Source organism: Urocitellus parryii, chromosome 2 (assembly GCF_045843805.1).
Source record: "Urocitellus parryii isolate mUroPar1 chromosome 2, mUroPar1.hap1, whole genome shotgun sequence".
In the NCBI taxonomy this organism is placed as follows: Eukaryota; Metazoa; Chordata; class Mammalia; order Rodentia; family Sciuridae; genus Urocitellus; species Urocitellus parryii.
Genome location: NC_135532.1, coordinates 5,551,196 through 5,578,636, shown reverse-complemented (window position 1 = coordinate 5,578,636; position 27,441 = coordinate 5,551,196). Strand labels below are relative to the sequence as shown.

The 27,441-nt window shown below is 45.0% G+C and overlaps 1 protein-coding gene across 1 annotated transcript in view; it reads right to left on the bottom strand.

The window, feature by feature from the left end:
• Efnb2 (ephrin B2) overlaps positions 1–21,557 on the bottom strand; it is a 40,599-nt gene extending 19,042 nt beyond the window's left edge. The window contains exons 1-2 of the mRNA XM_026400245.2: positions 21,357–21,557; positions 195–478 (exon numbers count right to left, since the gene is read on the bottom strand). Coding sequence (XP_026256030.1) covers positions 195–478; positions 21,357–21,478 — 406 coding nt within the window. The 5' untranslated portion in view covers positions 21,479–21,557. The remainder of the gene's footprint in view (positions 1–194; positions 479–21,356) is intronic.
• Between the last annotated feature and the right edge of the window lie 5,884 nt (positions 21,558–27,441).

Sequence of the window (27,441 nt, the reverse complement as noted above, 5' to 3'; positions counted from 1 at the left end):
GTATTTATATTTAATTAATACTGTTACTACAGGGTCCCAAATTCAATTAAAATTTCCTTGAAAAAGTGGACAACTCTTCAGCAAAGATTCTCACCCAACTATTTGCCACAATAATTTTAAGGAAACAAAAATTGATACAAACCTATTTAGCTTATCCTAATTTCTACAAAATAAGGGAACACAATTATACTTACATATAATGTAGTAATCTTTGTTCTTCTGAAATTCTAGACCCCAGAGATTAGGGCTGAATTCTTGAAACTTGATAGTAAATTTCACGTCTTGGTCTGGTTTGGCACAGTTGAGCAGAGGGGTATTTTCCTTCTTAATAGTGCATCTGTCTGCTTGGTCTTTATCAACCATATAAACTTTATAATATTCATACTGGCCAACAGTTTTAGAGTCCACTTTGGGGCAAATAATATCCAATTTGTCTCCTATCTGTGGGTATAGTACCAGTCCTTGTCCAGGTAGAAATCTAAAATATAAAAGAAAAGCCACTGAGTTGATAAAACTTAAACAGTGTTAATGATATGTTAACATCAAGCCAGACACTGCCAATAATCCCAAATTGCAACTTCTTGGATCCACACTTTTACTTACTGAAAGTCTCTTTGTTCATCAGATCATCATTGAGACTTTTTGTTTTGTTTGCAGGGCTGGGGCTGGGACCAGGGCTCCATGCAGGCCGGACAAATGTATTTAGGAACTAAGCTTCAAAAACCAAACAAGAAAGCAGACTCCTTCTAAGCCGCAGGGTCAGGCAGCCTGCTGACATTTCGTGGCCACCTCCTCCCTCAGAATAGTTCAGTACTCCTTTGTGTAGCTTTACAATAACTTTTCCTCCAGGGTGAGTCAGACCTTCCCACCTGTTTGTTATTTTTTAACCATTGGCAATTTGGGTTTATTGGGCATGCCACAGAGATCTCATCCATTCCAGGGAACAGTGGGCGCACTAAGACTTTGTTGTCCTGTTGGTTTCCATTTGCTGTGGATGTTAATTAACAGACAAGTTTCATCAGGAATGATTCAAATTACTTATCATAATTAGTCACGATCAAACAATGGGTTTTTTATTACACTGAACAAAAGAAATGTCTTACAAACCCATAAAAGATAACCAGAAATAATTAGTCCTACTATTGATTCACCTGCAAAATGAAGAGTCCTCTACTTGCAAGGATAACAACTTCAGTCCTTGCTCTACATAGCTTCTCCCCTCCTCTGAGATGTATTTGCTCCAATTAATTATTAGGGGCAAACCTTTAGAGCTAGGGCTACTGATACAATATCCCTGGTTGCACACACCTAAAAGTCTCCCTCCTTCCTTCCCTCGCTAGTCATGCTGCTGAAAGATCTTTCCTAATGGGGAGTTTCTCTGAGATACTGAAACAAGAGCTTCCTAATGAACATCCTGGTTCAAGTACTAACACTAACAACACACTCAGAAGTCCCAGGCACTTATAAGCAGCCAGGCCTGTGGGCTCATTAAGATATTAAAGCATGGGAAAAAAGCATTGCCCCGGAATCCTTCCAATGTAAGGTTTTATTTAACCAGAGAAGCCCACCAGCCACGATGTTGATGGGCCAGGATGCACCCACAGAGATAAAGCAAGGGGTTCAGGCACTCCAAATTTCTAGTCCACACTGAAGTAACCGTGTATGGTTTATGCTAATGAAGTATTCATTTTCTGAAGAGTACATCAGAGTGGCTATGAAACAGCCATGTAATATAATTATATTATAGCTTTGATTTTAGAAACCAATACTTTTATGGTAGGAAAAATGCAGGTTGCACATGGTGGCTTGTCACTCTCTGGGGAATGTACAACCCCAAAGAGAGGGCTGTCCCCCCTTAATGTGGCACCTTAAGCAAGAACATATAACATTCATTCGTCCTTTTATTTTTTTTTAATATTTATTTTTTAGCTGGACACAACACAATGCCTTTCTTTCTTTATTTTTTTATGTGGTGCTGAGGATGGAACCTGGGTCGCGCCTGTGCTAGGCGAGGGCTCTACCGCTGAGCCACAACCCCAGCCCTCATTCATCCATTAAAAAAAAAAAAAAAGTGGTGAACAGGAATCATCTAAGACAAAACCTTCCTACAAAGCAGAATTCAAAATTAGTACATCTGATAACAATGACAGACTCTAAACATCATGTGTGCACTGCCGAAGAACTCTCTGGAACTTCTGACCAGGGGTGCTCACCTCTCAGAGAGGCCTCTCTGTGCCTTCTAGGCCTTGCCACAGCTCCCCAGAGAGACACTTCCAACTCTAACCTGGGGAGGGGTTGGCGGAAGCTGCGTGTCCCCAGGCGCTTCCCCTCTGCAGTCCCAGTCCCTGAGAAGGGCTGCATCTGAGCATTTGTGGAAGAGGATTTTTCGTTTTTTAACGGCCCTCCCCACAGGACACTCAGTGATTCTGGCGCGTCCTGTGGTGAAAGAACAGGCCCCGTGCCTGGCAGCAGGTACAGGAAATTCCACGGGATCAAACTGCTCTCCTTCTGAAGCTGCTTTGTCTTTATGCTTCCTCCTCCACCTTTGCAGGACAACTCCATCGTTACAAAAACCAGGGCCCCGTCCTGCCTGGGGTTCCCACCCTGCTGGCACCCAGGGACACGCGTGGGAGTGAGCGAGTGTCGGCACCAGCATTCCTAAGTAACCAGAGGAAGCCCAGGCCTGCTCTACTCTGCAAAGTTCCGTGGCCAGGTGGGGCCGCTTTAACCTTCTAGCAACTGCCCGGAGGGCTTCCTGGGCTTAGAGGGCAGCTCCTTCCCAGGCCGGAGCAGCCCTGTTCTAGGTCAGCCTCCCTCCCCAGCTGTGCGCCTGCGCAGCTCTGGAGCCCATCACAGCCTGGCCAGCAGTTGGGCTTGACAAGCTCTGAGCTCAGAACCTGCCAGGACCCCTCCTTCCTGAGGATGCCCTCCTGCTGCAGTGAAGACCCCCGGAGGCCCCCTGCCCGCCCAGGAAGGCGCCTGCTCTGGACTCTCCTGCCGCTCACCAGGGCCCAGGGCAGCTCTTGCTGAGCTGGATAGAGGCAGGTCAGTGGCCCATGGCGCAGGGGCTGGCGCGGCTTCCGGGACGACCTGGGCATCTTAGGCCATATTCTTCAGACGGCACAAATCACATAAATATTTAATTGGCTCTTAACTCATTTTGCAAACAAGCTACACTTTCTTAACACAAAAGTTTTAATCCAGTGTATGCAGTCCAGCTTTGTCAAGGGCTGTGTCCCAGCCAGTGACAGGAGGCTATGACCCATGGGACGTCCAATCAACATGACAGTGCAGGGGAGCAGAGGGGGTTGAGTTCAAACAAGCATATCTGACACGCTCCTATCAAACCCTGACAAAACCCACTGGCCCTAAAGCTCAAAAAAAAAGTTAATTACCTTTTGAGTATATTGTGGCAAAAGGGGGCGGGGCCTCCCCGAAACTGGGCCCTCCCCGAAGCCCTATTTCCTAAAGCAACAGGGTCTCAGTGAAGGGCACAGCAACCTACTCCTTGTCAGATGCTCTCAGAGAGAAGAGGTCCCGCCGTCAAAACCTCAGCTCCTGAGGGCAGAAGTCTGGCTCAATACTAAAGAGCAGCGGCCCAAGTGGGGGAGACGCTGAATGCGGAGGCATTCGTTAGTTGAAGAAAAAGGGAAGTGAACCAACGGGGGACACCATACACGCATGCAAGTCAAATCACGTGCCACAGACTGCTTGCAGATCACAGGCCTGGTAGGGATTCTAAGACCGAGCCACGTGGAGTTTCCAAGCCATGTCACCCAGGGCAGACTTCTGACCCTTTCTCTGTAGAAGGATGTGTATGAATCCTATGCAGCCTTCTAAAATTCCTCCCCATTTAAAATACAGGAATCAGCCACTTCCAAAGTCACTCATCACGACAACACGACAGCTGCTGGGCACTTTCTGGTGGGTCAGCAGGGTCCACGGAGTTCACACCACACACCCCAACCTGCAGAGCAAGGGGCAGCACTGGCGCCCATGAACCGGACAGGGAAAGCCTGACCCTCCACCGTACAGTTCTCAGTGCCTTTTGAACTGAAGTCCAAATCTAGTTTTGTGAGATACTTGTTTTCCTAAATTAAGCTTTTTATAGAAAGCCATGAAGCTAAGGAAAAATCAAGAGAAAACCAAGATGCAGCGCAGGCCTGTGGCTTCCCACGGAGAGCTCCAGGGGACCTGGGGGCATGCACAGCACACACCCCTGTGCCTGAGCGCTTCCAGCGCTTCGTGGCACTCATCTGAGGCCCTGGCTCCTGCAGGCTGCCACCTGGTATCCTGCTTTGCCCCAGGAGGCCAAGAGCCAAAAGGAGAAGAAGAAATAGGCCGACCACATGGAATTTGTGTTTTACAGGCCATGTTACAGATGCATTCCAGACCATTCATGTAAACAGCAGATGGGAGATGCAAACCAAAAGGGGTGTTTCTTAATAATAATACCATTTTTAAAAATGGAACACAATGATTCCTATATGTTAGAATCAGGTCAGTAAACAGTAATGGTTTTGAAGCTAAGGGTTTTATATTCGGATTCTGTCAGTTATCATGTGTTGACTTGGAAAGTGTTAAAAAATCATCTGGTGATGATAACTGGTTACCTTGAAATTACTACATGATCATTCCATGGTGGATGTTAAATATAGATTTCTTTTTGGTGAGCTAAGCTTCATCTTGAACCCAAGCCAGCTCAGTGAAACCCCCATAGTTACAGCTCACACCACAGAAGGAATGTAGCTCTGGTTAAATCTTGCCCCAAACAGTGGCCACAGAGAGGGGCCATTTAATAATGTCTGTTCATTAATGTCTGTTCCACGGTGCTTCACATCCTAGACTGGAGAGAGGGGGAGCCAGGTGGGTCCCTCTCTGAGCCTGAGGTCAGCATGGGCACCCTGTGGTGTGCATCCTCCTGTCCTGGGAACCTCAGAGCTGCTTCCTGGGCCTCCAGCATTCTCTGCAGGGAGCCAGGGGGTAGCACAGTCCCCAAATAGGCAACTCCTATGGTCTTCCCATGGATCACTTCCAAGCAAGACAATAGATGTCATGACCTTGAATCAGATAGACAGACAATAGAAGGTGGGAAAAAATGGAATCTCTAAAGTGGGGTTTCCAAAGCTAACTTGCCTTAAAGTAAAATGACTTGATTTTAGCGTCTATTTTTACCTTTGGATTACCTATTGAATTTAATTCAAGTTTTTAAATTATTCGCCAAACTAGACTCTAATACTCCCTCATGGAATACTTTGGATGATAAATCTAATAATCTAAATTAGACATTAATATTTAGTAATCTAAATTAGATCTCTAATAATTATTAGACATTTCAACTTCAGAGTACTAATTGTAAAAATTCTCACTGCCATTATGTAACATAATATTCTTCGATGTTATAGATGAGAACAGAACAGAATTAATAATAAGGCAAGAGCCGGGCTTTTTAACCGGGTGGAACCCAGGCTGGTTTAACACAGGGCACAAGGTACTGAAGGCACCATCAACGAGCCACTTGGGTTCACAGGCCACCATGTATGAGTTCGGGGACAGGGTAGATCAAATTGCTTTGTGATGTAGGGTCAGGGTCCTTCTGTTGATCTCTACTGCACCCCCAGGTCTGAAGGGGGCCTGGAGTCAGATGGAGGCAGCAGTCACCAGATCTCTCTGTGAACCCACTCAGTGCAACAGGAGGATCCAGGAGAAGCCAGTAGATGAGACACCAAGGGACAGCTGTTCAGGGACCGTAATGTCACACCCTGCCCTTCTCCCGCCAGAGGACACTGTGCTGTCACTGCTCCCTTCACCTTGCCCCCTCCCACATTTCCATCGACCATACAGAACGCACCTTGGTAGAGACAGCCCGTGACTTATTTGGCCTGACCACCCAGGCTAACCTGGAAGAAAACCCACCAGTGGCCACCGATGCTGATGTAGTTCAGTAAATACTCATGAAGTTGAGTTGGGAGATGGCCTGGTGGGTCTCCTTCGAGAAATGGTGGATAAGTGGATGTAAATAACTGTCAGAATGTGCCAGAGTGACCACACAAACAAGGTTGAGTTCTTGTTGGTACTCAATGCAGAACTCTCAAGCTGACAAACGTTGAGATCAAAATAAAAAAGACACAGACAGGAATGACCAGTTTCTGCATCCAAACAAAGAACTAGGTCAGGTAAAGCACTCGTGCAGAAACAGCAGTGTTTCGTGCAAGTGCTGGGGGAGGGCTTCTGTTCACACAGGGTCAGCTCAGGCCCAGAGCCACAGCTAATACCACACACAGAAAAATCTATTTAAATAAGATACTTCATATTTCCACATAATTAGGGCAGGTATCAAGCACACCAGGAATAAGGCCAGGCTACTCATGTAACACGACAATGCAAATCCTGCTCTACTTGCTGCTACAGGTGGAAATGAGTAAGTGGGGAGGTGGGAGGAGACCCCACAGGAAGTTTCTCTACCTGCAAAATCACCAAGACTTGCCCATGAATATACATTCTGTACTGCGGAGAGTTGATTTTATTTTCATTTCAAAATTATACCATTAGAGTGTAGTCAAGCCTCTTGTAATGACATTTTAGTCAATAATGGGACCAAATATATGACAGTGGTCCCATCAGATTTCTGTCATCTAGTGACACTGCAGCATCTTGTGTGTAAACATGCAACAATGCTCAGGTGACAGAACCGCCTAGTGATTCTATGAGGCAATGCAGGGCTGCACGTGATCACTTTAAGTAAATGGACTATCTAAATGGAAAACATTTTACACATATGTAAAATGTCTGGCATGTTGTCCAGATTATTTTGCTGACTACACAGAGACTAATATATGCAGATGGTTACATGCAGGGCCTCTACCTGGGCTGCTGTTGGCTGTGGGATGCAGAGCTAAAGAGACTCTCAGGTTTCTGTGGTTTTCAAAGTTCTCTGCAATAAACACTCAAAGCTTTTGTATGCAGATTGGAACATTACTTTTTAAGGTATAACTTCAAACACCAAACAGTCCTATCTTCTTGAACTAGCTCTCATAACTGATTTTTAAAAGACATGTCTAAAATATTGAAGGCTTGGAGACATTTTAACTTTTTGATGCAATTTCTTAGAAAGAAAATAAATGAAGTTATCATAGTCTTAACCATGGCCTATGCAATTAGTTTACAAGTCCACAAAAGCTGGAATAACAAACCTGTTTTTTCCAACAAATGAAGAATAAGGGATAGAAGCAATTTATGCTTAATCACTGAGCGCCACAAATCTGGACATTGGCTTCTATTTCAAGGAGACCGAATCCTTCCTAATTTTACAAACAGGTTCACCCTAGCAGTTAGCAAACCTGAAACCATATACTAGCTTTATTCCCAAGCCCGTGTTCTGCAATAAGTATGCTGTGAATTTACCACATTTTGGAAAATGTAGTTTTTCCTTACAAATGCTTTCATTTTTGCTTTAAATAAATGTCAAAGGCTACCAGGAAGAAGGAAAACCAGAATGTGAATTGGTTCGTCTGAAATCTGAACAAGGACATGTCCTTCAATCTAGCTGTGGTTGGTGGGTCCTTCTAGTCAGTCCCACTCGGGTGGCACGGTGCTCAGGAGATGCCCAGCACTTCTGGCCTTCTGCATCTATCTGGGGCTAGAATAGCTTAACACAAAAGACCCAGGTTCCTTTCCTGATTGCTCTGCGCACCAGGGAACACAAATACTCTCAAGGAATGGCGTTGCACGTGAATTTGATGGCACGTCATAAACAGGTGGAATCTTGGGTGTTGCGTTTCTTCCATTTAATACTAGAGTGCTGTCACAGCTTATTAAGATTTTCTAGAAACGCCCCAAACAGAGTTCTGTTATAAGATGAATCAGTGAAAGTGGGACCAAGGATGACCTAGGTAGCGTCTTCCGTAGGAAATACCGGGGAAACATTTCCCTTCTTTTGTGGAAAGCACTTTACTGCCCCCTTTTGCACTTTAACTTCAGAACAAATTTCCACGCAGACTTCTCCTGAAACCAGAGCAGCCGTGGGGTGTAGCTACTGGGTGTCGGGTTCACACAGACCCAGGCTACCAGACACCACTGCTCAGAGTAACAAGTAATTACCTTGAAACTTCAGGCCAGCACACCACTGTCTTCTCAGTGGCTTTGACCTCCAAGAAGTGAGGCAGCCATGGAGGCTTTAGTCAACACTTTCTGCTTTAATTCAAGTGGGTATGTGTTGGAACCACTGCCTGTTTTCACAGGTGCCCCTTCTTTCACAGTTTTCTAAAACAAATATCATCTGCAACATGAACCTGATTTAGTCAAGGACAAGGGAAGGGGGCCCAGAGCAGCCTAGACAATTGGGGACATTAAAGTGTGAGAAAGGGGAGAGCAGGAGTGGGGTGTACATTTCAGACTTCACACCAACCACAAGCAAAACCTTTTCAAGAAAAGAAAGATGAGAAGCCCAGAAATTCAATTGCCTGGTGAGCCCACAGGCACACAACCAGTTCAGCCACTTTCCCAGGTGAGGCGCACCCGGCCTCCTCATCCACCACGCACTTGGGAAAAAGGAATTAAGCTAGAGTCCAAAGGTAAGTTTTACTTATCGGAATCTAATTTGCAGCAACAGAGCTGGAGGGCCCACTTCTTGGCCCAGTGACCTCAACTTGCATCTGACAGGGTCTGCGTGTGCCGTGGTGGGCACTTTTATTGAAACTTATCCATTTCTCTCTGTCAGTCTACAGTTACCAACGACTCCAAATAATATTAAATTTCACAGCTCACAGTGCTGCACAATTGAATGAAAACTGACTCCTTTAGATGTTAATCTTGTTTTTTATTTATGACATAATGCTCAAAACACTGGTGGCTAACGTGAATTTTGTTTTAAAATGCTCAAAGACAATATTCTTATGGTTTAAACCATTTTTCAGGAAAATAACACAAGCATTTATTGCATTTTTATCCTTGCTGTGATTTTCACTGTCATAAAAACCTCCAATTCACAGAGGGGAACGCCTCTTGCAAGCTGAACCTGAGAATATATGCATTAATCACCTGCAAGTCATATTTCAAGTGTGTGACGCATAGATAGATGTCTCTTCACAAGTTCAGAAGCTGGTCAAATTTCTGCCCTGAAGTTTTTTAAAAATCAACTGATCTCAAATCAAAACCAAGTTTTATTTGTGTAGTTAACTAAAAACTACACCCAACTTCAAAAAAAAAAAAAATCACTTAAGAGCTCTATAGCTAGAGCAGGCAAAATGTGGGGGTTTCAGAGTGACACTGGGACACTGGGAGATGAGGTGGGAAGTGGGAGTGGAGTGACCTCCGAAGCAACCCTGTCCTGCTGGCTTCTCCACCACGTGGCTGCATGATTGAAACTAGGATTTCATCACTCAAGAGACATTGCAGGCTTCTTTCCCAGCCATAATTTGTTTGCACCTGTATGGTCTTGTTCCCAGCAGGGCTTTTAGCAAGAGGCCATAAAGGAAGGTGGAACCTGTGTTATTTATAGGTGAGGCACCAGAGAGGAACATGGCTCTCATCAGGAAAGAAACTCAAAGGGCACTTCCAGCCGGCTGGCTGTTGTTTCAGACACAAGTGCAGGGGTCTGTCTGCTCATGTACCTGGGTGGGAGAAAGTCAAAGGTGACAGCCACACGTGAATCAGATGGTCAGTGGTGGGGTACGGGGTGAAGCTGAGCGGCCTGGGCTGCTGCACCTTTTCTCCAGCCCTGTCCCAACATCCCCACCACCTAGTGTTTTGTTCTTTAAATTCTAATAATTTTGCTTAGTTAGAAAAAATTCACTCATGCCTTTGGGGAGAAGGGTTCCTGCTGCCTCCCATTGGCAGAAGCCCCTCACCCCCTCAGACTGGGTGCTCAGGAGGTGCCTGTGCAGTTAAACAATGTGTGAATGACTCAGATAAAGAGCAGGTCAAGCGCTCCCAGGTCTCTCTCACGGTGAGGAGGGACTCTCCTTGCAATCACAATAAGTCCAGCAGCACAGTTTGTAAGGTTGTGTGCAGCTGCTCTACAAGCCGCTAAATGGCCGCCTCCCAGACACTTCCTCCTTCCCGGGCTCCAGGATGGGTCAGGTACAGGTTGGTTGTGGGTGTGCGACAGGAGACACCTTCGTGCGTCTCTCGTTCTTTGTCACGGCCCGTGGGGCAGGGGAAGAAGGAAGCAAAGAGAAAGTGGGTGCAGAACTGTTCACCTCAGGCAGCAGTGAAGCTGGACTGGTCACCAAAACTAGGCACCTTAGAAACAAAGGGCGCTCCTCTGTGTCCACTGCAGCTCTGGGCACCACAGTTTATTTTCCTGCTCAGTCACCACAAACAGCCTGGAGTTACTTTAACCAAAATATAAATGCACTTCAGAGTTAAATACTGTGAGTTATTTAAAGAGTCTGCTACTGAACTAAACAGAAGTAAATTGGACAAGGAGAAGGTAAGAGGATCCAGCAGGCCCTAAGTTCTAAAGGAAGTGACGCTGTGGTCCGCAGAGACCTCTGGTCACTGCGGGGTCTTGCAGGCAAGCAGATGAGGAGCGGGGCGAAAGTGCAAACCCAGAGGCGCCACTCTGAAGTCAAGAGAACCCCAGGCCCACCGGTATTCACCGCCTGGCTTCCTTAAACAAACTGCTCCAAACTTGCAGAACATCAAAAGCCAGATGGGCTGCACTGAATGAATCCACAGGCAAGAAGCCAGATTCCCAGTTTGCTGTAGAAATAGGCCTCGACTTGATTCGAGTCTTCTCAGCTCTGACAAGCTGGAAGCTGGCACAGATCCCAAAATCCAAAATAAAATGGCATTTAATTGTGACTAGACTCTAAAAAAGATGTCATACTATCTCCTTAGCTTGATACACACACTCAGCATCTAACCCAACACAACTCTCCTCAAAAATCTGACCTCTTTTTCTCCCAGCAAGAATTGATCAGTTATTTAAATTTTTAAGAGGAAAATGTTAAAAGTCAAAGGAATAATACTGAATAAATGCATTGGTATCATACACTGTAAAAACTGCCTCATCACCCTTTAAATGAGCTGATGATGATTCTGCTTCCAGTGGTGTGACTCGTTACATCAAAGATTCAAAGGAGCCATTCAGAGTTACATGTCCAGCATGAGAAAGGGACTCCAAGTCAACACGGACAATGAAGAGTCACATCCAACACGTCCTCTTCGCCAACCTGCACATACACTGCTTTGAGCAAATGCATGCTCAGTTGCCCAGTAACTAACGAGGTGAGGCAGGGGATTAAGAGGAGGGATCCAGGCACCAGAGGACCTGGGTTCCAAGCCACTTCTCAGCTACACATGACTTTGGCCTCAGTTTCCACACTGGTATAAAAGGGATAAGAACACTTCCTTCAGGTGGTGTGCTCTGAAGGGTTACGAGTGTGTGTCCAGCAGTTGGAATAGAGCTGGCCCCTGTGAGTGCTGTGTACCACTGAGATGGACAACCACGCTGTCATGAGAAATATCATGTAGTATTAATGCAAAAAATGCTACCCATGCCCTTCACAGCCTCACTCAACGACCCAATCTCCTACTGCACCCTTTCCTAGAGGATACAAAACAGATTGGGACAAAGCCACCATTGTGAGTGCATAGCTGAACAGCGGAAAAAGTGTCCAGAGTCCTAATGTTCTAAAAACCACAGAGGTTATGGAAGCAGGAGTGCTCAACTTGGTAGGATACAGGAACTAAAAGGAGCAGGACACCTTCGAGTAGAAGGGGGATAGTAAACCAAATACCATATGACATCAGACAGTTTGCAAGGTGGAAGTCCTATTTTATTAAATTAGTATTCTCATTTTTTCTTTGGCGTGAGAAAGGCAAACTGAACTATAGATAGGCACACAGTAGATTTTCAATTAATTTTTAATAATAGCTGACATTTACTACTGGTTCATTGTTCCAAGCACAGCACTAGGCTCTTTAAACACATTTCATTTTACCACAATCTTAGTACTCTTTATTCAGTTCTATTATATTATTGCTCCTATTTGGGGGATAGGGCAACTGAGCAACATGGGGGTCCTTCTGCCAAGTTACACAGCTCCTGGGCAGCTCACCTGGGACTGTCTGGTTCACAGAGGTGAATTCCCAACAGATGCTCTTCACCAGGCTAACACACCCCTCTGTCCTTGCTAAAATGAAGTGCCTCACCTGGCCAGGATCACCTTGTTCTGAAAAGCAGTATACACTGATAGTCCTCACATTACAGAGGTAGCTGAAATCAGTGGGCTAGCCATCCCACAGGGACTATTTGTTCTATCTGTGGGATTTGCCTTTGTGCTATTAAATAATGGGGCGTGTTTACAGGTGGACACTGGACAGATAGGCACTGCCCTGTGCTGAAGCAGTGCTACCTCTCTGGGGCTTGCTTACCGTCCTCCATTTCAGCAGGCTACTGCAACTTTACTTGGAGTTGCCCTGTCTTTCAAGACTCAAGTGTCTCCTCCCCTGGGCTGCTGCCTTGTCCCCTACTCCAGGGTGGCCACCTTCTCTTCTTCCTGGGCACTCCCTGAACACGATGAGGTCATGGCACCCTAATGTGGAATGTGCCTGTGTCTACCTGGATTTCTCTCAGGTTCTTCACCTGAGAATCAGTGAACTCTCCTCCATCGATGGTCTAGATCCTTCATGCCTCCTAACGCAAGGAAGGGACCACAGAGCAGCAAGTCAGGGAATCCAGATTCCCTCAGAGATCCTCAAACAGGCTTTCGAGTTAGGATAACTCAACATTGAGTCTTTTTCCCTGAAGGACTGCCGGAGGGCGATGCTTCTCCAAGTACAGTCTAGAGCAGCAGCCACTGCATCCCTGGGAGCTTGCTAGAAAGATAAATTTCCCAGTCCCACCTTGGACCTCAGGGATGAAGACCTCTGGGGGCATCACCTGTGCAGGTGATTCTAGGGCCCTGAAGCCCAGGCGGGGTCTGGAAGGTAGATCTCTAGTAGTAGCTAGACAAGCTGAGCAGCCATCCATACAAGACTGGGCTGTGTCTGTCCAGCCCATGAGTGCTTCCTGGATGGAAATGCTGGCTGAGAAGGGGACTGTTGAAATGAAGCCATGTCTGTCCCTGACTTTTCACACAGGAAGGGTGGAAGAGAGTCTGCATTAGGAACGGGGACCTGTGGTGTATGCTGTTCTTCCTGTACCGGAGGTACTTAACTACGAGTACCATGAGAGTACAGAGGAAAGATTTAAAGAAATCACTTTTGATCTACACCTTGAAGGAGGGGAGAGAACACATCTAGGAGAAACCTTGAATTTTGCTGGATAGTCCTAACGATGATGTGTTTTCCCATGGGGGAGATTGAAAACTTAAGAGTTTGTTTTAGTCTAAAGTGTACCCAGAATATAGCTCTGAAAATTAAGTAAAAAGGGACATTTTCCCACTTCTTCTGTAGACAGAGACATTCTGAGGTGGACAAGAACATGGCCTGCCCAGCTGCAATCACTCATTAGGCGATTGTGATTCAGCTCAAACGAGTTTAAGTGGTGACCGTGAGTAAGGACTGAAATGCAGAAGCATCTTTTTCAGGTGATTCAAGTATGCTGGCTCAGGTTCCTCAGCTACGAGGAGCAGCTGGAAGAGGTCATTTGAAAGACATAGACTTTGAAAGTCAGAAATTCTGTGATATGCTCATAGAGAGGTGCCCTGCAGGGAACAGCAGGCCAGTAGACAGGCAATAGCAAGTTGCCCCCAACACATACACCCGCCAAGCAAGGAGAGGCCTCAGACCCACCTATAATCCCTCACTGCCACAAAACACTGACCCGAGAGCCTCAAAAATCCATGTAGTTCTCATACTTATTCTGGGGTGATACAGGAGTGATCTGCATGAGAAGCACAGATCAATACCTTAGTGGCAAACAGGGACTTCTGTAGACAGTATTGGAAGACTCACACAAATAATGTAATTAAAATTGTATGCAACTGAATTTTTAAAAGGAGAAAACAAAGTCGATTGTTTCATGGCTCTATATGGAGTCTACTTTTAGTCCCAAAGCAAAGGATGTTTTCCAACTGTGGCAGAACACCAGTGGCTCGTTCTCAGAATTCTGCACGTGCCCCCGTGGAGTGGTTTGAACACTTGTGCACGCGTGCCTTACAGAGGGGAAAGTGAGAACTATCCGTACTTCACTACTACCCATTCGCTCTTGGTATTTTGTTCAGAGAATTACTCAAGGAAGAAACAACTTGGCTTTTGTTTGTAACAGAGCTTTTTCCTAGTATTTCTTGAAATTATTATTTGAACTCAGCACGTATGCACTCACCGCAGAACGCTCTGGCCTAGAATTACGTATCTGAACTTATACATGGAAAGGAAAATATCTGAATAGCTTAGAGTCACTGCTGAGTCTCTGCTGGAGCCACACAGCCAGGCTCCCCTGGCCATCGGCCTGCAGGGAAACAGGCGCACCTGCTCACCCACTTTCTCTCAAGGGCTAGACCTAGCACCCTCACGCATCATACTTGAGAAATATGTTCACCAGGCACAGCACAGAGCTGACTATGGACGGCAGTTAGTAAACAAATGGCAGCGCTTTCCTGCATCCTTTCTTTAATCACTTTAACCCTCTGTGTAATAGAAAGCTGGAGGCCAGGGCAATTCAGCCTCTCCTTTTGTCATTTGCCTGCCATAAATATGCACCAGCCTGCATCTGAAAAGCTGAAGGCGGCTGCAAGCTTGCTGGACATTTATCATGCTCTGTTCCCTGCTAACAAGCAAATACTTTAGTTGAATGGGCCATTAGCAATCATTGTCAAATGGAGAATGCAAGGTGCTAGGATGTGACCAGCTTGTAAATTAGGGGGTGTCCCTTCTCTTTGATGAATCTAGACAAATGAGATGGACCTTTTGATATAGATTACTGAATTAAGTTAGAAAGGAAGGTAAAGTAGGTACTGGGTATAGGAGATCTGTGCGCAAGCATTTAAAAATGTTTTTAGTCTATGAAAGCTACTTAGTAATAACTATAGTAATTCTCATAGTGATGAGAAGACAGCAGCAAATGTAACGTCTCTGTAGCCGCACATATAAAGTCAAGTCAACAGTCTGAGAACTAAGAACAAAGTTAACTAAATGGGTCTAAAGTAGACTATTTAGGATTTAGAGACAGTCTTTATCAGACACCCTCAGAAGCAAAAGTCTAGAAGGCCTCAGGGTGCTGTAAATAAACAGCCCTTTGTAAAAACACACCCAAGATCCACTCCACCAAGACAGTCAGACCCGGGGGTGGCAGTCTGCAGTACTTGCAGAGTCTTAGAGTTCCTGAAGAGATGCTGACACTTTTCTCTAATGCCAAAAGGGAGGCAATAAAGCCAATATTTCCTTTCTGGCTTGACCCAACGGTGGATGTCACTCTGCATGTCACACAATCATGGAACCCATGGTTTGTCTTGTTTAATGACTAAAGTGGCAGTGTGGCAGCAAAGACAAAAAGCCCAGTCCACTTGCCAAGCTGCTCAGGATAGAGGGGGAAAAGAGTCAAGAGTGCAGAGAGTTTTGTTTTTAATTTAAAAGCTGGGCAACACTGTCCTTTTTATAATAGTGTGATTTACACCAAGGACCATATCCCATCCAGCTCAAAAGTGACAATGCACATTTTCTAGATAGAGTTCACAGTTTTTGACATCTGAGATGTATTAATTTGAATTTAAACTAAAGCCCTACTTTAAAAGATGTCTCAGCCGTTTCTTTACCAGGGTGCAGAGAGACAAACTCCCAGACGCGCTGCTGGGAGAAAGAGGGGCCAAGGGCCGTGTTGACGTGTGCCTCTCTGAGAGATGGCAGCATCAAAAGGCCTCTGTTTTCTTTTCAGATAACCCAGCCCTACCTATCCCTCCTGGTCTCCACTGCTGCCCAGCAGGGCCCTGCCTGAAGCCCCAATAGATGAAGGCAAGGACCAACTGCGAAGTGCGGCTAATCCTTCAGGATGGCTGGGCTGCCAGGCCAGGAGTTAAGAAGGAAAATCTTCCAGGCCCTAACGACTGCAGTGATCTGAAGTTTTAATCAGCCCCAATCTCAATCTATAAAAAAAGGCAGTCAATGAAACCTACCTTGGCCATATTATCCTCCACCAATGAGCAAGAACTGAGCAGCTTTTCTTTGCGGCTCCAGCCACCCCAGACCACAAGCGGAGCTTTCATAGTTTGTAATCCCAGTTTCCAAGCCTGTGTGGCTCTCACATAATACCCCACAGCCCCGAGCAAGGGCCTGCGCTCTGCACCCTTTCAGAGACGTGTCATTTCTAACATCAAGCTCATCTATATGTTGCCATGGCTTCCCCTTTATCTGCCTTTACATCTCATGAACTGCATGGATTTACCACATTATTTTTATCTGAAAGACAGAAAATGGTGGTTTTATTGCCATACAATCAGATTACTGCTGCTAGTTTCTCTAGGCCTTTTTACCATACTTCAATCAAAAGGGATCAGTTTCTTTATGCTCTGCCCTTGATTTACATTACATCTGTAAAGACCTAGTCTGGGTTGTAATCCCCTTATTAACTATGACCAGGGTTGATTTGCCTAAAAATAAAAGCAAATTGTGTCAGACCCTTTCACTTTGTTTTTGATTCGGAACTACAAAATGGATTACTAAAGAAATCTTCAGAGTTCACACGGCTGGGACAGTGCTGAATTTAAAATGAGAATTAAACAAGTTAAACAGGGGAGCCATGTCAACGGCTTCCATTTTCCATCATGGGAGAAGGGCTGAATTGCTGATGTCTTTGTATTCTTTGGCTTTATAGAGACAATGAAGCCACAGGAGTTTTTCCAAGCTGTTCGGAACATGTCCCATTTGCTATCCTTCCTTCTTTGCTGTTCTTATTTCTCCCCCAGCTCCATTCTAATTCCCCCCTTGAAGGGAAGGGGGGCAGCTCTTCCCTGAAAGAGCTAATTCCTGACTAGAAGCTTATAGTTCTATGGGTCCTGCATATTTTAATCAAAATATTTTAAACAGTTGAACACTCCTCTTTAAGGCTCTCCTCCACCACACAAAGGGTGAGCTCATAAGCAAATCTATGTAGATGTATAATAAGTGACCTGAAAAACAGGTTCTTTATGTCAGCAGCAAAAGAAGGCAGAGATTAGGCAAGACATGAGGGCCATTTTAATCATCTTTCCTACAAGAGCACTTCTTTTTGTCCAATTTGCAATTAAATGTTTTAAGAGAAAAAAAATTCTATAAAATTTTTAAAGAAAATCTTTCCTAAGAAATGTTTTCATTGGGGTCTACCATCTGTATTTCCTTCTCTCTGCCACTCCCATTGCTGTGACGCACCACCGCAGTCACATTAGGTGGGCTCACTGTGAAATGTAGCTCCCAGTTAGGTGTCATATGAAGTTCTGCAAGCGACCTGAAATATTCAGTGCAAGACAAGATGGCGAGGTTCAATTGCTCCATTGACAAGGTCCCTCTGAAGGCAGTTACGCTGCTGATCCACCAGGCAGGGGGGTTAGCTCAGTAAGTGCACACACAGGAGGTTTGGGGTAGTTAATATAAATATACAATTGCTCTTCCGCTGCTGACTCTACCGGCAAACCAAGCATCCCAACATGTAGTTTTAGGTTGTCTCCAGGTGATGGCTAATTCACCTGAACTCATACTTTATTTAGCTCAAGGGTCAGAAACGTTAAGGAATGTTGGCGTCATTTGCATTTCTTTGCATCAGTAGGACAAGTGTCAACAGCTATGCTTTTGTGAAAGGTTTAGAACCAAGTGCTTAACAAACCATCTTAACCTCCAGCTTCTGTTTCAGAGGCTGGAAGCTGTAATTGTTGAGGTTAAAAAGTGCAGTCCCGAGACACATGATTCCCAAATAAATTCTCATCTGAATAGAAGGCTACCAACCATGTTGTAAGATATCGCTTTAGCTCTGTCTTTGTGCTCGGCCTGGCTCAGTTGTCCTGTGAAACAACGACAGTCCATTACCTACAGTTTATCATCCTGACAAAACGTGAGGAATGTGGATGTGAAAGCACTCACAATTCCACCCCTGGTGCTTTGTGCTTTTTTCTCTCTATATTAAAACCGACAAGATTAACCCACACGCAAACTGTGGAGCATAGTTCAAGGGGCTATTCAATCAGTGCTGAATGTGCATTTGTTTACCTACAAAAATAAGAATTTCAGACACAATGGAAGGCAGGCTGGCGTATATATGTTTTTGAATGGGCTGTTTAAACAGCACAATCCATTGTAGTTTATTTTATCAATCTGGCAGCTCTGTATTTATTCAGAGCCTGACTGGGGTGAGGCTCGTGTATTATAGGTTATCTGGATATTATCCAGCCATTCTTTTGTATCAAGTCAATCAATATCAGGAATTCAGCATTATGTAGAAGGAAAATTAATGAGAAAAGCAAATGCTTTATTAAGTAACTAGTTTGTGATGCATAGGGAATAGCAACTCTAGACATAATAAATTAATCTTCTACTGAAATTTGCAACAATGTAATTCATTCTAGAATACCATACCAGTATAGATTTGCTCACCTTAAAGTGAAATTGATTTTTTTAAAAACCAACTATTTTATTTTAGCAAAAAGAAAAAAGTTCCACTGAAATATTAATTAGAAATGGAAGCTAGGTTTTGCTGTTCTCCCCCATTTAAAAAAAAAAAAAAAAAGTTGAAAGGATCTAAATGTTACCAGAACCTATTGATGCCATGTGAATAATCTAACAGGCAGCCACTAATGTTTCAGTACACAGAACTTGTTTGGATTATTTCAGAAACTCTCAGGATGGAAGCAGAGACAATGTTATTAAAGTAGTTATGGAGACGCTGAATTTGCAAAGGGTTTTCTGGACCTGTATGCAAACAGCTGTTGTCTGCTCCCTGGGTGTACCACCTGCTAAAAAACTGACCTCCAAATGAAACAAATCTAATTGCTGATGGTTGCTTCGTTACAAATGAATTGTTTCACAGTTCAGATACAGTGATGTGAAACTTGGATGCCTTTGATTACCTTGTGCTACATTATATTTACTGCTTGAAACTTTTCCCTGGAAATAAAAATGCAACTTCTCCAAGTGAAGCAAGTCCCTGGCACCATGGTGAGTTTATACAGCCTCAAACTCAAGAATGGCTCTTTCATATTGTCCCCCAGGAAGATATCTTTCTGGTCTTTCAAGCTAGCATTCAGTTGCATACTTTCCAAAAGTAGATCTTTTTCAGAGAAACCTTATCCAGTCCTCCAGGCAAGCCATTATCCAGGGATTTGGAAAGAAATCTCACTTCGGAGGACTGGGAGCAATCACACCCACGCAGCAGCAGCAGCAGCAGCAGCAGCAGCTCAGGGAGGTGGTTTCTCCAAAACGCAGGCCCCTACCAGGTCTCCCAGTCTGTGGCCACAGCTCGGCAAAAATAGACTTAAAGCTCAGGCCGGGGAGTGAATATCAGTCACCTTCCTCCTCCAACATATTGAGAAAATATTACCATTTCAACCTTGGGTGGGAATAATCCTTGTCCCCCGCTCAATAGGCATTTCTAATCCTTCTCCCAGATACACACAAACTATTGGTTAGATACTGAGAGCTGACCGCTGAAGGAGTTAAGTGTAATTTTTTCAACTCGACTTAAATATATTAAATGCAGATAGAAAGACAGAAAGAAAAAGAATCAGCCCCAAAGAGAGCCCTGAGTGAAAGTGGAAAGTGGAGCGGAGCAGTCGGCCTGGGGGAGGGGCGCGGCCGACCCGCGAGCATTCGGCATGGAAGAGTGACCTCTGTAGGCACAGAGCGAGCAGGGCCGGCCGCGCCCGGACTCGGGCCGCTACTGCACCAGGTCCCAGCCAGGCGCCTTCCGGCACCACCTGGTGCCTCAGGATTCGTTCTCCTGGTAAAGATGCCACCGCCAGTACAGCAAATGTCATATCTTACTTTAAAAAATTAAAACCAAAACTATACAAGGTCAGACTACATGGAAGGAGGCTGCATTAAGCAACTTTTAAATATGAGCAGTGTTTGAGCAGTGTTTGAAAGTACCATCCATCGAACAGCGGGCAAGAAATTGCTGTTTAAAGCTAGTTATAAATGTAATGTTTTGACCATTTAGTGGGAGCATTTGTGGCTAACATGTTGGCAATTCGAAATTCACCTTTTCAAAGAGAGAGGATACATTTCTTTAATAAAGATGTAATTTCTAAATCAATCTCCTTTCTCTTTACTCCTAATTCCATGCACCACTTGCACAACTTCAAATACGCCATTGATTGTGCTTCTGATTTCAAATATTTTCTCCAGAAACTAGGCAATGTCTCCATACTTTCCCCAAGTTTCCCAGGGCTAAAATTCCAAGATTCTATAAAACACTTTTTGGCTTTGATTAGAAATATATCCCGAGAATGAGGTGAAATGCAGCACCGAATGCCCAGATGACTGCGAGTGTAGTCATATACATATATGGAGGGAATGCATTTTCTAAATTCTGAATATACCCTGATAGCTCAAACTGAAAGTTACTCTCCACAGGCCTGATTTTCTCTAGGCTGTGTTTGATAAAAGCCAAGTCTGATCCAAAGAATCCTATTTCGACCCAGGGCCTCCAAAGGCGAAGGCTTCTGGAGAAGTGTCGACTGGGCAGGGCCCTAAGCTTTTGCAGAAAATGCGAAATTAAGCCGGCTACTGGGACCTCACAGAGTTCTGGGCCATCGGTATATATAAACGAAGGGAGAAGCTGACGCGCGGAGGGCCCTCTGGGACAAATCTAAGGCCCCTCTCCCCAGGCGGAAAAGAGAGGGCTCGCTGCCTGAGTTCTCCTGACGAGCAAGAGAACTCCCCGCCGCACCCTCGGGCTGCTAGTGGGGAGCCGAGGCACGCGGGCTCCTGGACGCTGCGGGAAGCTCAGCAACCCGGTCTTCCCTCTCCAAGGCTGTACTCCTCTGCCCCAGACCCACAGGCCCCTTAGCCCTCCAGCCCGCGGCGCCCGGGCCCGCAGCGCCAGCGCTCCTTGCAAGCGCAGCATCTCCGCCGGTCTCCGGAGCCCGCCAGTCGCAGCGCGTTGGTCTGCCCTGTTTGTGGACACTTCCTTCGTCCTCGAAAAGAAGTGAGTCAGGTATCGCCATCCGACACCTTCCCGGACGCGCCACCTGAGCCGCCAGGGGCTTTTAGCACCCTGAAGCATTTAGGAGAGGAAGAGGGAGAATGCGCCTTTTGGAGACGGCGCTCGGGCTGAAAAGCACAGCTAGTCTCCACCTAGTGAAATGTGGCAGGGTGGGTGTGGGGAACAGGAGACCCGGGTTCCAGATACAAGCTCCGAGGCTCAGTGGGCCCACCCTCCTCCCGCCGGGAGGGCGTAGCGGACCCCGGGAAGGGAATCGAGGGGGATCGCGGACGCCACTTACTTGGAGTTCGAGGAATTCCAATAGATAGGCTCTAAAACTATCGATCTGGAAATTGCAGTTCTGCATAAAACCATCAAAACTCCCCAGCAGTACTTCCACACGGAGTCCCTTCTCACGGCCATGGCCAAGCCGCTCCCAGCTCCGCGCACTCCTGACGCGAAGAGACTGGATTCGGGGCGGGATCCCCAATTCTCCGGGGTAGACGAGAAGGAAGACCACAAGCGCCTGGAGGCAGCTTTGGGGCGCGCCGAGCAGCTCCAACAGTCGCCGAGGCCAGATGCGCTTGCCCTCCGAGGCCCTCAGGGCGCGGGCTGGGATCGCTCGCGCGGGGCGCGGCGGCGCGGCGGGCTCGGGGCTCCGGGGCGCCGCGCCGGACGCAGCTCCGACGGCCGGCTCCCGTGCGGCTCCAGGGTGCCAGGCCAGCCGCGGCGGGCGGGCGGGCGGGCGGAGGGAGGAAAGGAGAGCGCTGGGCCGGGACAAAGGCCAGAAGCGGAGAGACGGTGCGGGCCGGCGGGCACAGCGTCCCGAGCAGGGCCGCCTCTGACTATAGATCCAGGGGAGCGGGCAGCAGCCCGAGCGCGCGGGCGCCGCGTCGGCGCGGTTCCATGTCCCGGATCGCGGAGTGGAGAAGGGCGCCTCCCGGCGCGCAGGAGCCTCCTCAGTCCTCGCAGCTCGCGGCCCGCGGAGCAAGTAGAAGGGATCTGGGTCTCTGCCGCGGGCGCCGTACGCGCGAGGGCCTTTGTGTTCGGGGAGGGCGCCGGGACCGACTCCGCGCGCAGATCCTCGCTCCGGCCGGCGCCGCCGTCCCCGCCGAGGAGAGTCAGCGCGGCCCGCGCGCTGTCAGAGAGCTATAAACACCGGGCCCCGCCCCGCGACGCGCAGCCCATTGGCCCGCTTTGCAGCAGCGGTGCGATGATTGGGTAGTCGGCCCGTCTGTTCGCCACCCCCGCCCGACATTGGGCGCCGCGAGGCGGGGCGCCAGCTGACAGGTGAGCCCCGCCCCCGACCCCCGAGCTGAGAGCTGCGAGGCCGACCAGGACCTAGGAGAAGTGGCCCCGTGTGTGCACGGGGCGCCCCCAGAGCGGCGGGAGGGCCTCCCAGGCGTGGTGGGAACGTCGAAATGAACACGGCCGAGGGGGAGTGGGCGATCGTGACTGGCCACCTGTCCCCGCGCCCGGCTGCCCTCTGGCCTTTGTCGCCGCGCCCAACAGCACGCCTCCATTGCCTGGCAAGTGTCCGAACTTCTACTGAAAGGCAAAGCTTTCACTTAGGCGGGGCTGAAGGCGCTGGCTTTCCTTTTGGGTTTTACTTAAAACGAAACGTTTCCTTCTGTGTAGGGCTAACACACCGCACACGCGCGCATACAGTTCCCTGGCTCCCTTCGTTGCTTCACTTGATTTTGTTACTAAACAGTCAACTCGGGTCCGACCTAAGTCAACAGCGTCGAGAAATGCGAAATGATTCCGGGGGACGCGGGGCCGGAATTTGCAGCGTATAATTAGGTCGAGATGTCTGTACCTCCCACTCTCCCCTGCACTTTCCTCGCGGACGTCTCCCTTCCGTTCCTCACTTTCCGGGAAAACAGCACCTCCTAGGCTCTGCCTGCAAATGTCACTACTACAGGACTTTCTCCTACTAGCTTCAGGGAGAGGCTCCTGCTGCCCAAGGTTACCAGGAAGTCAGCAGGTGACGCGTGCAGATTTCCGCGTGTGATGTACAAGTCAACGCCAGTATCTCTTATTCAGAGTCTAAAACTGCAAAATGGAGAAGTGAAAGGAATTCTACATTACATTGATGATCGGTTAACTGCTAGCCCAAAGAACGGCTTTGCAGAGCTCCACATATGACTTCCACGGATCCACAGCGCCCACTAGCGCCCAGTTTTACTTCTCTGCATCTTTGGAGCACACGTCGACCTACCCGGAACCAGTAGCTAATCAAGTCAGAAAGCCCAAAATAGGATCTTTTAAAATGCCTAGCAGCATGGAGAACAATCCAAAAATAAGGCACAGATCAAATGTACAGTTCATAGTTTAACAAAAATTAAACAATAAAATATGCTGTATAACCAATTTTTTGTTTTTAAATGCTGTCCCTGCCAGAATTTTTTCCAAGGAAGAAACCAGACATATTCCCCAAATTTCCACTATGCTACATTAAGATATTATGTTAAGACACCTTATTTAGTTGCTTATTAGTTTTTTAAATACACTCCATATAACAATCTGGGGATTTTCAGAGTGCCATGGTTTTTGAAGCATTAACATAAGTTAATGCATACTTCACATGGAGTGTGTTAAATTTCTGAAGACTAATTTGTTAGGATAAAACACGCCAAGGTGTGCAAACAAATCTTTGAAGAGAAAACGTTTCGTTTTAAATAAGACTTCAATTTAAGAAAATACATTTTTTTAAAAGTCTCAACAGGGGCTGGGGTTGTGGCTAAGCGATACAGAGCGCTTGCTCGCATGTGTGAAGCACTGGGTTCGATCCTCAGCACCACATAAAAATAAACAAGCAAAATAAAGGAATTAAAAAAAAAAAAAACCTCTCAACAATAGTACAATTTGAACTTACTGGCCCATTACCAGGAAGACTAAAAAGACAGGAAAAGACAGGCACAATTACTCAAACTCCATGAAGATAGTAAAAATGAACTCATGTTTAATATGCTTTAAGAAATAAGGAATTCATTTAAATCTATGTAACTAGCTGAATTAATTTTTGAAAGAACTGAGTACCTTTCACATTTAGCAAACTTACACTGTGAAATTTAAGCTGTGACCTCCTAACTCCTTCATATCCTTTCTCCAAGTAAGCTAGGAAATAAAGGAAATTTGTATTGTCTAAAAATAACTAAGTTTCCAAAAATACCATCTAGAGTAAATCAGCTATTCTCACATCCAAACCATTTTACTGGGGGAAAATGTAAAATGTAATTATTGATTCTTTAAAAAAAAAAAATCAGTGCATAGTACACAACCCCAAAGATTGGTATTGTGTAACTTTAAAAGTATGTGAACTTTAAAAAACTTACTTTCAAATTTCAGTAAATATAGACTTTAGAGAATAAATGTAAAGCATCAACAACTACAAACAACTCTGTGATGTAGAAAGTCCACTTTGATTAGATACTTTGTTAACTAAAAACATAACCACAAACCACTTCCATCATACATACGTCATCCCAGGCAAAAATGTCATCTTGCCATGTACAAAATACCAAAGAGAAATTCTAAAGGATGCCAAATCAAGAACCCACATCAGTTTAATCTCTCTGCATTTTGACTTCATTTTACAATTACACTCTTGGTTGTTTTTGAAAATCTGTAATTTTGCCAGGATGTACTTAAACCCTTGTTAAAAGATGAGACCTTATTTCCACAGATGAAGTCACTTCTGTTTCCTGGAGTTATGAAGTTTCAAAAGTCAAACTAATAAAGGCTTGGGGATTTCAAAGATATGGTCAATTTTTAAGTTAATGTAAATCAATGTGTATTACAAAGCAGCAAATACAAACATTGGTAGTTCCAGTTAAAGAAAATGTAATTTACTAATTAATCATATTCTCACCTTTGGTTAACCTTTAAATCCTTGTACTTCCAAATACATAAAACTTCTATAAAAACAAAACCTTATCTAAACAATATTGCAGAAAAATCACTGAGATATTAAGTGTGGTGGTCTAAGCCATAAATTTTTTATTTACATAGACCTCTCCTGAAATTGCACCGTTTCCTGGCATTGTATGTTGTTTCATACAAGTCACTTAACTTTTCAGAACTATGGTAAATCACATTTTGCTCAGTTCTACTCTCAAAAAAATAAAATCCTTTCTTAAAAAATCAACTTTGGCCAGCCCGTTGACACACACCAGTTAATCCCAGTGGCTCCGGAAGCTGACACAGTTTAAAGCCAGACTCAGCAAAAGTGAAGTGCTAAGCAATTCAGTGAGACCCTGTCTCTAAATAAAATACGAAACAGGTGGGGATGTAGCTCAGTGGTCAAATGCTGGAGTTCAATCCCTGGTACCAAAGAAGCGGGGGGAATCAAAACTCAACTTTGCCACACAAACCTATCCCATTTATCTGCTTCTGAAATTCAGATTACTAAAGCATCTTAAAATTATAGCCTGCTTCTTTACAGCTGGCAGGAAACCCTACATTAGTCTTCATCAGAATTATTCCCTCTGGCAAGTTTAGTGACATGTCTCTTAGCTTCTCTGTTAGTGGTCACCTTGTCTCCAGCACAACCTATCTTTTCTTTTACAGCATTTCTATTTGAAAAATAGATACTTGAAAGAATACAGAAATGGCTCCAACTACCTTGGGCACCTAGCATAAAACCTCATTTCCTTATTTGCAAAATGAGAGGTTTGGAGAACCAGCCAAGCTCCACTCACCACTCCAGACTGCATTAGGTAGTGGTGGAGACAACAGAGCACTTCACTTAACAGCTTGCTCTGCAGGGTTTCCAGTGTATTGGTTACTTTGGTATCTTATTCTTTATGGACTGATACCGACATTCTACATGAAAATTCCAAGTTAAATGCTACTATTGTAAATACATAAGGGGAATTACTGAGGACAGTGATGAGGTAATCATGGATCTTCTATTTTAGGCCCAACCCCCCTTCTCAACCCTTGTCCTCCTTTGTAGGGATTTTGACAACCTTCAGAACTCAAGTTACATATTCCTTATTATACATATTTAAAGCCTAGAAAATGAGGGAAAGAAACATTCAAATGTATAGTTATTAAGCTCATTTTATTTAAACCCTAATAACTCAAGTTCAGTATCAAGTTTTAATAATCTTAGAAAATACACTACCACAATAACACATACAAGCATAACTTTGGATGCTTTATAGTGAAATTGTTGGAACATTGCAGATATTACTTTCTACTGGCTCAGAGAAGTGCTCCCACATCCTCTGATCAACCACTGGGTAAGGGCGCAATTGTCTTTTCAAGTACAACTTCCAACGAAGTGTTAAAATTATAAATTCAATAAGGTATGAAACAACATATCACTAACTTGGGGGGCACTCTACTAGATGTAAAAACAAACATTCAGATTTCCATTACTTTCTAGGATCAGAGTAAAGATCCAAAGAAATACTCTGTAGTGTAGGAGGATGGTTCACACACACCCTAGAGTTCTCTGCACTTCCCCTTCCCTTGTGGTTCTTCAAATCATTTACTCTAATAACTGTAAATCTAAAATATATATGGCAATGAAATCTGATTACCATAAGTAATGGTAAATCAGCTACAAAATGTATAGTGCAGTCTGTAAGAAATGCAAATCTACATTACTACACCCCTGGATTCTCCCTCTTCATGGACAATTGAATTCAAAATGAGCACTTAAAAAAAATAGCAAAGGATTCAAGACCATTGTTAAAAGGCAGTTTAATCAATGGTTGATGGAAGATAAAGACCTACTGCTTGAACTGTAACTGAGACTCTATTTCTAATCTGAGGTCCTTCTTTTACCTTCCATACTCCTAGGTCCTTTCATTAACCAGTAACAGATCTAGTGTTTATAGAGAGTTGACAAGACTCTCCTACAGGGGATGGGTTATTTCCCAAAATTGGATGATCTGTCTTCAGCATTTCTCATAGCCAGAAATGCAAAACACATAGATGGTAATGGGTATAATGGAGTGAAAAATAGAGACACCTGAAACACAAGTTCTAAGAGTTGATAGTTTGAGAAAATGTAGTTAAGTGACAAACTGAGAATCCTTAATATGAGGTATTAGAAATAATAAGCAAAATTAACTACAGGATTCTGTTTTTTATTTCAGAATATTATAAAGAAATATAAAGTCATTCAAAATTCCTAAAGCAAGGCTTTATCTAGGAATTGTGGCAATAAAAAATAATTAAGAAAAAAAAAATCAAGCAAGCTATGGACATACTAACCCAATTAACTAAATAAGGAGAGGCCAGAATCAGTTTAATATGCTAACTCTTACAGAGAACCTGAGGTCATAAGTCAAACTACAAGCCCCTTACCCTACTAAAGCATTAAAGAGTACTCACACCAAGCTAATTTAAAGGTTTAGTTTATACAATTG